This window comes from Lagopus muta, chromosome 7, assembly GCF_023343835.1.
Source record: "Lagopus muta isolate bLagMut1 chromosome 7, bLagMut1 primary, whole genome shotgun sequence".
Classification (NCBI taxonomy): Eukaryota; Metazoa; Chordata; class Aves; order Galliformes; family Phasianidae; genus Lagopus; species Lagopus muta.
Window position 1 is genome coordinate 14,712,494 of NC_064439.1, and position 14,442 is coordinate 14,726,935.

Genomic DNA, 14,442 nt, shown 5'->3' on the forward strand with positions numbered 1-14,442 from the left:
GTTGAACAGGAAAACAAAAACTCTGAGTCAGATTTCCAGTTATGGCAGATTCTTTAGAATTCCTTAGCTACGTAGCCAAGCTCTTTGCTATGCTATAACATCTGTGTATTCATTGATTGTACACAGGTGCTTGTAAAACATCTCAAGTTATGATCATTTTTCCCCCTAGTTACTCTATTCAGTATCCTAAGTAGCCGAATGAAAGTGATTTTTGACTCCGGTGCTTATGGAAAGAATGGACACAATGCCATACTCTTTTTTTCAGTTCAAGTTTTACTCCCAATTGCACAAAGGTTGAAAAGGTTTTCAGAGGTTGAAAATCAGTATAATTTTGGTTTCATGTATAAAACCACAACCAGAAGGATACAGGAATTGTGTGATGGTTCCAACATGCAGCATGGAAGTGTCATACAAACTAATTTTATCTTATACATTGTTTTTCTTCTACATTCTCTGCTTCTGCAATGATAACTGTACAACACCTGCAGATTTGTAAGGTTAAAATATTTTGATAAGATACCACATTATGGGAGATTCCAATGATTTTGTACAGTTTACAGTACAAAATAATGACAAGTCAGAGCATTGCTAAGAGTTTATTCGGAAGCTTTTACTTTCAGTTCTTATATCACAAAAGAACATGTTTAATGTTTACAACAAGTATTAGAAACTGAGATGTTTTTATTTCTACTATTATAAAAGTAACAGAGGAGACCATTCTGAGCCATCTTCAAAATGCAGACCAATCTTTTTTTGTATATAAACTGTACACAAAAAACAAGGCACTATACATTTTTGGATATTAAAGTATAAAGGTTGATTCGCATAGTTTCTCAAGAAATCCATGCTATAAATACAAACGCTTTGTTCAGTTTAGCACCTGAAGCAGCACTGAGAACAATTCATTGCCTATTGCAAAGAGAAACTTTTCAGAATGCGCATGAGATACATATTGGTGGTTTAGCTAATTCAGTACAAGCAACTGCCATCCAGCTACTGTTCTGTAGTTCTGACATTGAAGTCTTGAAAGTGAATATATATTGCATTGTTAAATACATACTTGTTCTATGTGTTTATATAAATATAAATTCTTTGTAATCCACAAACTAACAAAATAACACTTTACAAAGAGAACTTCTTCAAAAACAAAAATGGCAAGTATTGGAGATAGCCAAAGGACAGCTACAGCAGTAGCTCAAGAAACTACTGTTTAAGTGCATAGGAGAGCTGAGCTTAAATGTAACCTTCAAAGTCAAATTTGAATTCCACTTCCAAAGAGTTCTCTTGGCCTTTTAAAATATTACACACCTCCAGATAGGTAGTCACTAATAATTTCAGATTATCTCTATTTTGTAAATGTGGAGCACAGATTTGCTAAAGGGCACAGAAAGTGATAACAGACATCCCTTTGGTGCTCAATCCAATAGATACAGCTTAAAAAAGTCCTTTTGCCTTCTTCAGATTAACCTGTTTCCATGATGGCAGCGCGTTGTACTCTTCTCTTGTCATCTCTAATGCAACCTGCATGGAAAACAAGAGGATACACCCCTAATAAGCCACGCAGCAAAACCATCAGATGACTTAACAGCAAGGTTGGACAGAAACACACAGAGTATTATTGTACCCATTCTCTCCTTACCTCAAAATCCTCATCCGAAAGATAAATTTCAAGCTTCAGAGGATCAACTCCCTCAGGTAAAGGCCTGGCTAAGAGATCAGCTAGGGGATACACAGTTTTACACAGCTTGGCCAGCACGTCTTCTACAAGGATTATCTGATTAGAAACATCAGCATCCTAGGGGGAGAAAAAGAAAACGCTCAGTTCAGGATCACAGTGCTGAATCCATCAGCTGCTTGTGTCACTCTGAGGACAGCGTGGGATCAACCTATGCTGCCTGGCTCGCAGAGCACAGAGCTGGACCTGTAGGTCTGCACATCGCCTACCAGCCTTTGCCTACAACCATTTCACAGCCACAATAATGTCTGCACTTTGCAGAAGGAATTCCTGCACTTTGAGAATCTCAGCTTAAGGTCAACTTGTGTGTTTAAAATCATGAATCCAGCAGTTTCCTCTTTGGATCGCTGCTGAAGATTTACAGAGAAGCAAATGTGATTTGCCTCGAGATTCCCCTTCACTGAAGGCTTTTAAAAGAGTCATGTAAATTCAGCTGGGATGGTGCTTCCCAGGTGGGGAAGTTCATACTGGAGCTCTTTGTGGAGCATCTCTCCCCAGCTCTTTCCACGTGGAGGACTGACCAGAGCTGAAGGTTGCTGCCTGTTTCCCAAAGTTGAAACAGTTGTTCTGCTAAATGCTAACAACCGTTTCTACGGGACGATTCAGACAGCACTTCACTCCAGTTCTGTTTTTTTGCTGTTTTTTGCATGAGAAGTTGCATGAAAAAGAACTGGGAATGCCTCTGATAGCCACACTCACAGTCAAAATTTGGCTTTGTTGTTTCATTTTTTTTTTTCCATGCAGACTCTTAAACCACACTTTAATAGGCTCACTCATGGGGTTTTGGGGCATGACATCACAAAATAGCAATGTTACTGGCAACACGAGATAATTACTAGCAATAGGAAACAGTGCACACTGTGAAAGTATTTACCATTTCTGTGATCTCTGCAATGTCTTCCCTGTGTTCCCAACTTGGGAACATATTAGTGAAGGTCAGAGGCTCTAGGCCGGCATGAATGAGATAGGACTTTGGGGGCTTCTTTACATTTTTTCCTAAAAACAGCCAAAACACAAAAAAGAGAAATTAAAAGTGGTACCATATTTCCTGGTATCATCTGCCAAAAAGAACTATGCTGTAGGTAGTTAAGTAATTTGAGGCATTAGGAATGCATTTCATCATGATTTCTTTTACACATAGCATGGCATCTTCTAAAGTGGAGTTGTTGTTTTTGTTTGTTTGTTTTTGGTGTTTTGACATGTGCTTTTTACTGTATGTGACCACAAAGATTAAAGCATGTACACTGATGAAAACTTTACAGTTACTTCCTAATTCAGTGTACATCTTATCTTACAAAAAAAAAAAAAAAAAAAAAATAGCTTTAGCAGAATGTGATGATCTGAAATCAGCCAAATTCAGGTAAAAAAAAACCTCATATGCCCAGAAGTGTCCCACCATCAGCAAGTACCGGGAAAGCTTGAAAGGCTATGTGAGAATGTGTTAACTGTCCTTAACTTGGGATCCTGACATTTGACATAGTCATTTTGTCACAACAAATTCAAAGGAACAGGATCTGCAAGGTAAAAAGAAGTATTGCAATAGCTAGGTGACAAATTCTGCTGGTGTTTAAATTTGTATAAAACATGTGAGAGAACACTATATATGGCAATAAGCTCTGTCTAGGAGTGATGCCATGTAAGAGAAAGGGTTGAAGTCATTACACCAAGAACAACTGAATAAAGGCCCTGTTGCTTGAATGAATTCATACCACAAAGATTCAAAAGCACCAATAAACTCAGATGCCCTTGGAAAGAGGCAGACAGGCAGTCGGGGCTGGGAGGAGCTATCATTCTGAAAAATACTGTACCTTCTCTTTAGTTGGATTAAAACACATCACTCTAATCAGATTGTTTTTCCAGACAGGAGATGGAAAAGCTGAACATGTTGCCAAGTCCAGAATCAGGAGAAACTAACACAGCAGTATCACACAACCTTGCTTCTGAAAGCTGTATCTTCTTGCAAAATTCTATATGTAATTCCAGAGCATCTTTAAAAAATAAGGATTTACTCAAAAAAATATCAATCTGCTAAAGAAGACTTTGTTTAGTCTCCACCATATGGTCTTCATTTTTGTGGGAAGATCTGAAAGAACATGGCCACCTACCATCTGCTAGGGAGCACCCCACAGCACTGATGTAACACCTATGCTGAATGCAAATGGAGAGCATGGCTGGACGTCGTTGTTCCAGTAAGCTTGCTAAATGTCAACATTACAGGTTTGGCTTAACATCAGGTATTGGTAGCAAGCTGATTAGAGAGAGCATGTTAGCATGAAATTGAACAGTAGAGAAAAAGCTCTATGGAGCAGTCAAACAAATGTATTAGAATGTGAATGCTCCAACCACACAATTTAGACAGGAGGTTTATTATCTGAATACTTGATGCTAAGTCCTCTCTTCCACGTGTTTGCACTGTGGTTTATTTGTTCACTCTACCATGAATGATTCAACAAGTACTTAAAAATTCAACAGGTACTTTAAAACTCTGTGCTTTAAAAATATGCCAGTCTGCTCTGGTTGAACGGCTCCTGTCTCAGTAGTTCAGTCGAGATACAAAAGGAGAGCTGCATGTGATAATGGGCCAGTATAGGCAAAGCCATCTCATAAGACTGACTTCCTGACATAAACAGATAAACAATTTCATTGCATGAACTCTGCCCTCATCACAAGCTGGTCTCCACAGTCATAGTCACTGATGGTCAGACCAGTTTTTCTCTCTCCTGCTGTCTGCAGTTCAGTACTCCAGATTGCTGACTTAAAGGATAAAACCATAGAAAATCATTTCACGACGTTCTGATGAATTAAATTAAGATTTATGCACAAGGAGAATTGTTAGGTATATTCAAGGGATATCCAGAGGAGGTTATCTATCTTTTTCATACCATCACGTGATTAAACATTGCAAGCCAGGAAAGAGCGGAGTGAGAGGGAAGTAGAGGATGAAAGAAATGGAGAAAGAAGGATAGAAGAGTTGTCTTATGCTTCTAATCACTCTACCTGTATACCAATCAGAATATTTCCTACATTTAATCTGTTGGTTTTTAATCTCACCCCCCTTAATAAGTAATGACACATAAGTAGATCTTAAGTCAGCCCTGGTAGCCTGAAGCAATGAAATTTTGAACTGGTTGACAGAACAGCCCAATGCTAGATCATGGAAGTGATGGGACAGCAAAAAAGGTCCCATTCTATGATTCTGTTACATCAACTTTGGCACAGAAATAGTACAAGTAGTATTGATCTTTAAGGGTAGTAAACTTGCTCTGTACCCATCCGACCAAAGAGGAAAAAGCTCTTACTGCTGCAAAGTTATAGTCAGGGGCTAAAAAGTTTGCACCCAGCAAAAAACCTATGACATATATGCTATAGTTCAGACCCACGAGAAGTCACTGAAGAGCTTTTAACTGTGCAAACTGAGATGCAGCAAATTTAACCCCCTTTTCTTATCATCTAAGTCAGTGATGTTCAAGAAATCTAGAAAAGTATCCAAACCTCAACATGTATATCAGATTCCATTTTTTGCTGGGGCCAGAAAACATGATTTTTACTGGCAGAAGATTACAGCACTGCATAGGAAACACAGCCTGGGGGGGATCTTATTTCCATCTCTCTCAGTGCCTGCTGAGGAGCTCCAGGCATTTCACTGTATGGGCTCTGTCCTCTATGCTGACATTCACTTCTGCTGGGAAGCATACGGTATGAAATGATCTTACAGGTGCCTACAATCATTCATTCTGACTGGCAAAAAAGAGACAACCTAGGGGGATGCAGTGGGAGAAGGAAGTGGCTAGCCTCTTCTTTAGGAATTCAGCCATCCCTGCTAAAGACGTTTCCATCTACTGCCTTGACTGTAGCACTCTATTCCTAAACACGCTACTGTTTTGGCTGGACAGTGACAGGGACACCAGAAGATCAGCTACACAGAGCAGTAACACAGTCTCAGAAGGGTCACATTGCAGTGTCTCTGACAGTGGTTTTCAGCTGTCTCCTTCCAGGTGTTACCAGTTTCCCTCAGTGACACCAGGCCACTGAATAGAATCATAGAATCATAGAATCATCACAGAATCACAGAATGGCCTGGGTTGAAAAGGAACACAATGCTCATCCAGTTCCAACCCCCTGCTATGTGCAGGGTCACCAGCCACCAGACCAGGCTGCCCAGAGCCACATCCAGCCTGGCCTTGAATGCCTCCAGGGATGGGGCATCCACAACCTCCCTGGGCAACCTGTTCCAGTGCTTCACCGCCCTATGAGTGAAAAACTTCCTCCTAATATCTAACCTAAACCTCCTCTGTCTCAGTTTAAAACCATTCCCCATTGTCCTATCACTATCCACCCTTGTTAACAGCCTTTCCCTTCCTGTTTATATACTCCCTTCAAGTACTGGAAGGCCACAATGAGGTCTCCCTTGGAGCCTTCTCTTCTCCAGTCTAAACAAGCCCTGTTCCCTGAACCTTTCCTCACAAGAGAGGTGCTCCCAGCCCTCTGATCATCTTAGTGACCATTCTCCTCTGGACCTGTTCCAAGAGCTCCACATCTTTCCTGCACTGGGGGCCCCAGGCCTGGATGCAGTACTGCAAATGGGGCCTCACACGAGCTGAGTAGAGGGGTACAAAATAGAACAGAAACATAGCAACTGCTTCAATTCCTATTGAAGCTGCAGATTGGGAAAGGAGACTGGTTTTATCTTTACAAGGATGGAATCCAACATGGATATTGCTCTTCGGTCACAAGTTGTAAAGATTATTTGCTACAGAAAAAAAAAAAAATCAGTGTCATCTGAGATCAGCCTTTCCTTGCATGAGGAAAGTTTGCACCAGTTAGTAACTTGGGTAACTTGTTCCAGTGAGAATTGCTCTGAGCTGACCAAACATGGCTGTTACCATGCCTTCTTCTCTCCCCACCTGTCTTTATTCATCCTCTGTTGGAAGATGCAAGATCTGTTTCCAGTCTCACATAACCTTAGATGAAACGAGATGAAAGCACTGCAACATTTCAAAAAAACCTACTAGTGCAGAAATTAATCTGGCCAGATGACTCTTACATGACCATCAATTACAGCTTGAATCACTGCATGCTGAGCAGCAGTAACTCTGCCTTGTAGAAATGAGTCTAGGAAACTACTGAGCAAGGGCCTTAGCTCTGTGTTCCAGCTTTTCCAATAGCCATCTGTTTCTTTGTGACACTTGTTCTTGATCTTCAGTCTTTCCATCTCCCCCAGTAAATCAAAACCCAGTTATATCAGCAAAAAGTATTTTTCATTTAGACTTTTGACACACATAAGCTTATGGAATCTAAGAGGAGCTAGAGAGAAAGCAAGTTGAAGTGGCTCTGTTCCCAGAATTCCCTTTGAGAAATCTGAACTATGCTCCCACGATGAGAACATGGGGAAAAAAAGCCTTTCCTGTAAGAAATGGGTCACCAGAGAAACGTGGCAACTTGGAATAATGGCATTACTGGGCAAATTATTTGCTAACAAAGAGTGGAGAATGTATCTTCAAATACATTAGTGTTTATCAGGGGAGCACCTAACTGAGCAGCCCCTAGCTTGGGACAGAAAAGAATGGCACACACAGAACAGCCAGGCACAGCCATCTGTTACCTTTGCAGTACTGGAGCACTGTCTCCATGGCGCATTTCCTGTCTGTAGCCCATCTGATTCGAGCGGATCCAGCGATTTTGTTTTCCACAGGCCACCAGCCTTGCCACAGGTACACTTCATGGTGATTGTCAACAAGGAACAGTGCTATGCAGAAAAAAAAAAAAAGCAAACCTGCCATTATCACTCTGGAATTCTAGTTCTTGGAATTCCCTCAACAACATCAGCCTTACATGCTTGTCTGCATCAGAACAGGATCATTTTGAAGCTTACCAATCCCTTTTGTTATTCATCCAGTTGTACCTCAGCTGAACTCTGATTTTCTGATATAAACAAGGTATTTTTATAGCAAGCTTTTGAAATACAAATATATTTGATTAATTCTCAGCATACTTATCATGAAGAAATTACTCATTGCTTAATGCTGCATAAACATCACATACACACATTTTCCTGCTATAAATCATGTTAGAAGTGATTACGGTAACTGAATTGCTGCCCAAGGCATGATACAGTTATCTGTTTTTCAGTTACAGAAGTATATTAAAGCAGATACCTGGCTGTGGGGCAGTGTAAAGATCCTCTTGCAAGAAGGGCATAGAATTGATGACAGCAGGGTCTCTTGAAGGGTAAACGAACTCAGTGGCTGAGAATTCTCCTGAAGAACTACTGAGGCTGAACAGGCGGGGGGTGAAATTAAACTTTCCCGGATCTTGAAAGAAGAAAAACAAGAAAAAAAGATTTTCAATAGGAAATGATGGAGATGAATGTTTAAAAATAAATAAATAAATAAATATATATATATATGATAAATATATATATATGTATGTATCATATATATATTTTAGAGTGATTGTAAGTTGTCTGTTTTTTCAAAAATCAAGAAAGATAACCAGATGTCTTGGGGGACTGGCAGCAGCTGTGATGAACTTGAGGTAAAAGGCTGGCTGCCATCAGTTTGAATATGACTCTGGCTAGTTACTATCAGCCGTTTCATAACTGGCTGTTTCAGCTTAAGTGAAGCAATCCCTTCTCAAAGCCTGCTTTCCACTTTGTAAATCAATTCTCCTGCTACCCTTGCTGGCAGTTTGAAAGCAAAGACTGGACAAGAATTTGTGCAGAACAGCTCCCTAATCCCTTCAGAACAGAAGTAAAATGTGTAGGTAACAGCATTAACTGTTGCTCCATGCTGCATAAACACAAAGGGGCTGCAGAAGGGGGTGAGAAGAAAATGAAACACTTGTTTTCCAGCACTTTCCTTCTAGAAGAGTATTGCTTAACTCGGTAGAGGTTGGGATTTTTTTGTTAGCAACTCATCAAAGGGAAGAAGTTCTTCAAAACCTGTACATTAAATCTGACAATACTATAGACCAGTAAAGTGGAAGTGCCAAACTCAGGAATGCATGTCTACCTTGCAACATGCAATCATAGGCCTTTCGATCTCGCCTTCCTAATGCATCCCAGAATCCCAAAGGCTCTGACCCTTCATCACATTCATGTATTGTCACCTTGCTGCTGCTGTGCAGCCCTGCTTCCAGCGGACATCTGCAAAACACAAAGAAAGAGAGTGAATCCAATTTTTCTCCCTGCTCCAATTACCACCACACAAACACCACACACTTGCTGGCTCAGGTTTTACTAGAACCCAAAGCCACCTCATAGGCTTTTTGTGCATTGTGTCATCATGATCTTTTGGAAAAGGATGACAAAAGTTATCAGTAAACAAGACACAGAATTCCAGCAATCATTCTCCTAACATCACATACCCAAGGAAGAGTAGACGCTCACAGGAGCTCACTGTTCAAGTTTGTAATTACTGCTGTCCTTGCATGCTTTCTTAAATTCACTTCCAATCACTTATTCACAAGGCACATCTTCCTCTCAGTTCTAATCCTATCAGCTGGGATTTAGTTTGCTACTCAAATATGGAAATTCTCCCTCCATGTGGAAAGAGATGTTTTTTGCAACTATAATTAGTACAGTAGGATGAATAAGTGAATTTCACCTGAAGTGATCACAGAACACATTTTCCCCACTCCATTGAATCAGTTACCTGCCATTCCTCCTTCTTATCAAGCATGCACATACTGCAATTGTACTCAGAGGACAGCTTTATTTATTTCAATTGTTATACAAGGCAGACTATTTTAAGTAAATTGGTAGTTTATATAAACATCTCCAAAATATAGGTCAGACACTCACTGTTCTTTTATTTTATTGGCTGCTGTTCTTCCTACATCCTTGGTGTGAGATTGTGCTTTGCAGCCATGCCACAGGTAGATAAGAGCTTTATTTATATTGAGGACAATCATGGATGTCCGGGAACGCAGGCTGCTGCAGTGACATGCTACTTCAAGTAAGTTTCCTTCATTGGGAACTTCTCCTCGCACGCAATATAGTCTCCAGTCACCTGGAGCAGACAGGAACAGTGCAGTGGTATTATACAGTCACATGGAATTGAAAATTCAAGACCTCTGCTTTGGAACAGCTGTTTTATACTAGATCAATTTCACATGTTGTGTTCCTCTATTGTTATAGAATAAACTAAGCATCAGGTTTGGCTAAAATTACTTGAGAAACTGCTGCAGAAGAAAGTGCTTTATGAAACCTTGCTATGAGAGAGACTTCAAGAGTCACGTCTGCTCTGTTAAGAGCAGAAGAGTCAAGATTCTGTTCCTTTTTAACTTGAAGGAACAAAAAGGGAAACAAACCGAGTAGTCTTTGTATTTATTCAGCATCTCTTTTTCTGTGCACCTTAGGCACAGCAGGTCGCATTCAGAAGTGAACTGGAAGATTTCCAAGCTACGTCAAGGAATATGTTGCAAAGTGCAATGAATGGGTAACAAAAGCTTAATTTTGCATTAGTCACAGAGCTGCTCATAAAAATGCTCTTTTTCCTAGAGTATGTAGAAAAGAATATTTTAATGCAAAGAGGCACTTTGCTTAATTAAAAACCAACTAGAACAATTTATGCATGCATCAATACAATGAAGTCAGCTCGCTCTTGGCTGACAGAGTCCACTCTAGGCCCAGGGAAGATATAAACTACCTTGACAGCAAAGCTGTCTCATGGTATTCATGGCATTCATGGCTCTTTTCTACAGAGTATGGTAGTTGAGACTGAACACAAAGTCCTTCACAATAGGTTAAGAAAAGACTGTGGGGCAGAAACTCTTAACGAACAGTAACTTACTTTGTGCATTTTCTTCTTCCTCTTCCCTTCTTCCAGCATGCACAATCATCCCTCCTTGGAAGCACTGCAGGAAGCATGGCGGTTCTTTCCCTTGAAGCACTTGTACCTGGAAATTGGAAAGCACCACTATCCATTAAAAAAAATGAAGCAACCATATGGTCTTGGGAGAACTATTCCCTGTGGTTCATTAAAAATTATACAGTTACAGCCACCCACAAACGTGGCTTTTCTCACACTTGGCTGAATATCGTTGAAAATTACCATATGTGTTGACATGCAATGAGTTTCATATGTGACCTACATATTAAAAGAAACCTTATCTGGAATCCAACAATTAAGAGTTTCAGAGGATAAAAAATACCAAATGAACTTTAATTCATATTAGTTTAATTTCACCACTATTTGAATTCTTTACAAGACTGGGCCATCTTGCCTGATATTCTTTGAAACTGTTTGGGAAATACTGCAGGAACTCAGGAAAGCTTACAATTTGCTGTAGAACTGGCTTATGTGACAACATGCACATTCTTTGTTAAATTCTGACTGTGAAACTGAGATAGCAAATTGTTAAATCAGCTAGGTTGCACAGCATCCCACACACTGGGTCACATGGTGTTTGCAAATCTGCTCTGTGAACTCACGGCTTAATAGTCATGTTTACACTGCTGCTCAAGAATTAATTACAGCTTTATCAAGGTACAGAGATTAACTTTAAATCTCCTAATTTGTGTGCTCTTACCAGCAAAGCTGAACTCAGCCTAACAACCAAGTCTATACTCTTTAAATTAGCTGTATGTGCAGTTGCTAGAATTTTTATAAAATAAGGCAATCTCCTCCATAATGACAGAGTAAACAAATTGAAAATTTGATTTCAAATGTATTTTCATGTTTTAGCCTTGCAGAAATGCTCCTGACAGAGTTCAACAAAACAGAGTGCTTCTCCTGCTCCCAGTGCTAGGAACACATTCTGTTGTCTGGATACATGGAAAGGGAAGGCACAAATTTCTTTCACTGTGCTTCACTTCTTTCTAAGAGGGAGGAGAGAAGATGCCTTTCCTCAGCCATTCTCAAAAATATAGTATTTATAATTGAGAGTGGGGAATGAAGATCCATAAAGAAGACTGATGCATCTCTAGAAGCTGGACTAAAGCCAAAAGTAATTTTGAAGGCTAGCTAATTTCACCTGCAAGGATATCATTACAGAAAGAGAGGAGGCAAAAAAGATCACCCATGCTTTCTGCCAGTGACTCTGTGGGCTGGCAGCTCTTGCCAGCCACCAAGATCTGCAGGAAGCTCACCTGTGCTCCTCTCTCCTCATCAAGTTCCACTGTCATCAGTGCCGATGTCCCTTTCTCACTCACTGTGGAGTGCCTTCCTTGCCAAAAGAAATACACACATTTCTCTTTTCCAACCGCTCTTACTTGTTGCTCTCCTTTTTGTCTGCTTCCAACTGCAAAACAGAAAGCACATGCTGAAGAAAGTACGTTGTCTGCAGGTTTAAGCGGCACGTGGTTTAATCTCATCTGCCAGCTCAGCGCTACCCTGGCCAGAACAGGAAAGATGAAACAACCAATTGGAGGAACATCAGGCCACCAAGCCAGCATGCTCTTATGCAAAGCTGGTATTACCTCACTGGGTGGATGTAAGCCCAAGTGCAGAGATGCTCACGTAAACCAAAAAGGGAGAGCATATAGAAAGAAGTGGTAGTACCTGGAACAAAATCACTAACAAGCACTTGAGCAAATTAGCATGTGAAATGGTATGTCCCATCAAGTTATCAGAAGAGTGCTTTATGGCTCATTTTCCACATTACATACTGTTCTTTGGCAGCAAAAGAGCTGGCTGCTGAGCAATACTAGAAATAGCAACAGTTGAGAAAGCTACAGGCATAAGAGAAAACTTTCTTGGTAAAGGAAAACTACAGAACAAAAGAAACCAAAGAAGTATTTTGCAGTCATATAAGAGAACTATTTGGTAAGCTTTTTAAAATGATGTGTAGAGTAAGTGAAGTTCAACAATAAAACCAGTTATGAAATATTTTATTCTTACTGGTGAATAGTAGATAACATATAATTAATTCAAAACCAAGAGCTTTCAACCAGATTCCTAAAAATGTGCTGACCAGAATCCAATTCAAATACTTAACAGACAGTATCCTGGTTTTATTTTTTAAATTGAGAATATTCAAGCTACTAGTCGTATCTTAAATGTATGGTTTCACTCGGAACTGTGCATTTGGCCCATAAAAGTACTGCCTCCTACACAAAAATGTATTCTTTTTTGGACTGATGGAATATATTTCCAGCCCTTTGGATTAAGAGACTGTTTACAATTCAATAGTAGTGTTATACACTTCTCCCACGGCTTACAGGCTTTTGTGTTTTTCTTGGATTCACCAGTATCAGAAGTCAATAATGCTGAAAAAGACCTTCCTACGTTTTTTGGCTATAAGCCTGAGGCTGTATAGCTGTTTTACTGCTTCAACTAGCTTTGATATTTTCCTACTCAGAGCAATCCTTTTTTAGATTATTTCTATTTTACTGATCACAAATAGCACTTATTATTTTAGTGCCAGAAGGGAGAGTTCCAATGAGCACACCGAGCTGATTTTCAACATTTACCTGCTGCCGTCAGGCACTTTGTCAGAACACAGTCAAAATTGTTTATTTGAGCCTGAAACCCAAAGAAAAGGGTTTCCAGCAAAAATGACAGTAAGGGCATTGAGTTGGCAAGGACTCTTCCTGTCATTGTTGCTGTTTTCCATTACCCAACAAAGGCTTTCCTGGTTGCTAAGCCTACCTCTCCCGTATCCAGATGCCTAGTTATTTTGGTGCTAAGCTGTGGGCACAATTCTGGCTTAATAAGTTGTCTTGTGAATGTGTACAACCACTGTTGGGCAAAAGCAGAGATACACAGTACTGCATTTCAGGTATGAAAAATAACTACTGTTTTTGTGTGTTTTTTTTTTTTTTTCTTACTTCAAGGCCTAGGAAGACTAAATTAGCATTTCTGACCTTTACAATAGTTTCATATAGTGCTGGATCTCAGCACTAACAGGAACTGTTTTATCTGCACTTATCAGTGTTTCAGCAGGATGAAACGGAATTGTTCACTAACCTGTAGTGCTCACCATGTACTTCCACTTCACCACGTATGTGTCTCCCTCATGGAACTGTCCTATGCTTTGTTTAGGCAGTCTACTATAATCAAACTCCAGGATGTGCCAGACATCCACAGACGCAGTGATAATTTCAAACTGCCTCCCATCTTCTCCTTCTACAAGTCCATAGCCCCGGCCAATATTCATTCCATCCAGAACTGTGCCTACAGCAGTTTGAGGCACAGGCACCATTAGCATGACATCATATGGTTTAGAATCAGATTTGGATTCTTCCTGCGAGAAAACACAGAACAGATTTCTTTGAGCATAGCCTTTCCCCCCTTCCCGTACTACACGGCTCCACTGAATATTTTGACTCCTGCATATTTCAGTGCTTTCTATCTTGTCATCACCTGATGCCTTGTCAAAGCCACCTTGTCAGTCTTCACTGACTTGCTCGGCACTAATAAAAAACACTTCTGTGGCTTCACACTATAGCTGGTGATGTTCTGACCCTCAGGTCAGAGCCCGCAAGATAAAGAAAGTGCTCTGCATTCTTAAGAACAAGCTTCCCTGGCTTCCATCCCAGCTAGGCCATCTAGTTTGAAATACCTAGCATGCTTATTAAATGCACCTTCTGGTGAAGGGATTCACTAGAATTCTTCTCATTGAGTTTCTTCAGCTCTGTCCAATCAAGGAATTTTTCTTTGAACAGTATGGTCTCATTATGTTCTGTGAGCCTGCCAAACACAGCCCAATCTGGACGTCCTTGTCCCTTTCTGTACAAGGCAATATAAGAAAAAGAATCAAATTTA

The 14,442-nt window shown here is 40.2% G+C and overlaps 1 protein-coding gene across 19 annotated transcripts in view; it reads right to left on the reverse strand.

Annotated features, from left to right (window-relative positions):
* Nucleotides 1-582: 582 nt before the first annotated feature.
* Nucleotides 583-14,442, reverse strand: part of SVIL (supervillin) — a 133,317-nt gene continuing 119,457 nt past the window's right edge. For all 19 annotated transcript variants that reach the window (XM_048950431.1, XM_048950430.1, XM_048950434.1 and 16 more), the window contains 11 exons: nucleotides 14,262-14,406; nucleotides 13,645-13,921; nucleotides 11,826-11,977; nucleotides 10,528-10,633; nucleotides 9,537-9,744; nucleotides 8,746-8,879; nucleotides 7,891-8,046; nucleotides 7,338-7,481; nucleotides 2,610-2,731; nucleotides 1,640-1,795; nucleotides 583-1,521 (listed from right to left, as the gene is read on the reverse strand). In XM_048950431.1, coding sequence (XP_048806388.1) covers nucleotides 1,435-1,521; nucleotides 1,640-1,795; nucleotides 2,610-2,731; nucleotides 7,338-7,481; nucleotides 7,891-8,046; nucleotides 8,746-8,879; nucleotides 9,537-9,744; nucleotides 10,528-10,633; nucleotides 11,826-11,977; nucleotides 13,645-13,921; nucleotides 14,262-14,406 — 1,687 coding nt within the window. In that variant the 3' untranslated portion in view covers nucleotides 583-1,434. The remainder of the gene's footprint in view (nucleotides 1,522-1,639; nucleotides 1,796-2,609; nucleotides 2,732-7,337; nucleotides 7,482-7,890; nucleotides 8,047-8,745; nucleotides 8,880-9,536; nucleotides 9,745-10,527; nucleotides 10,634-11,825; nucleotides 11,978-13,644; nucleotides 13,922-14,261; nucleotides 14,407-14,442) is intronic.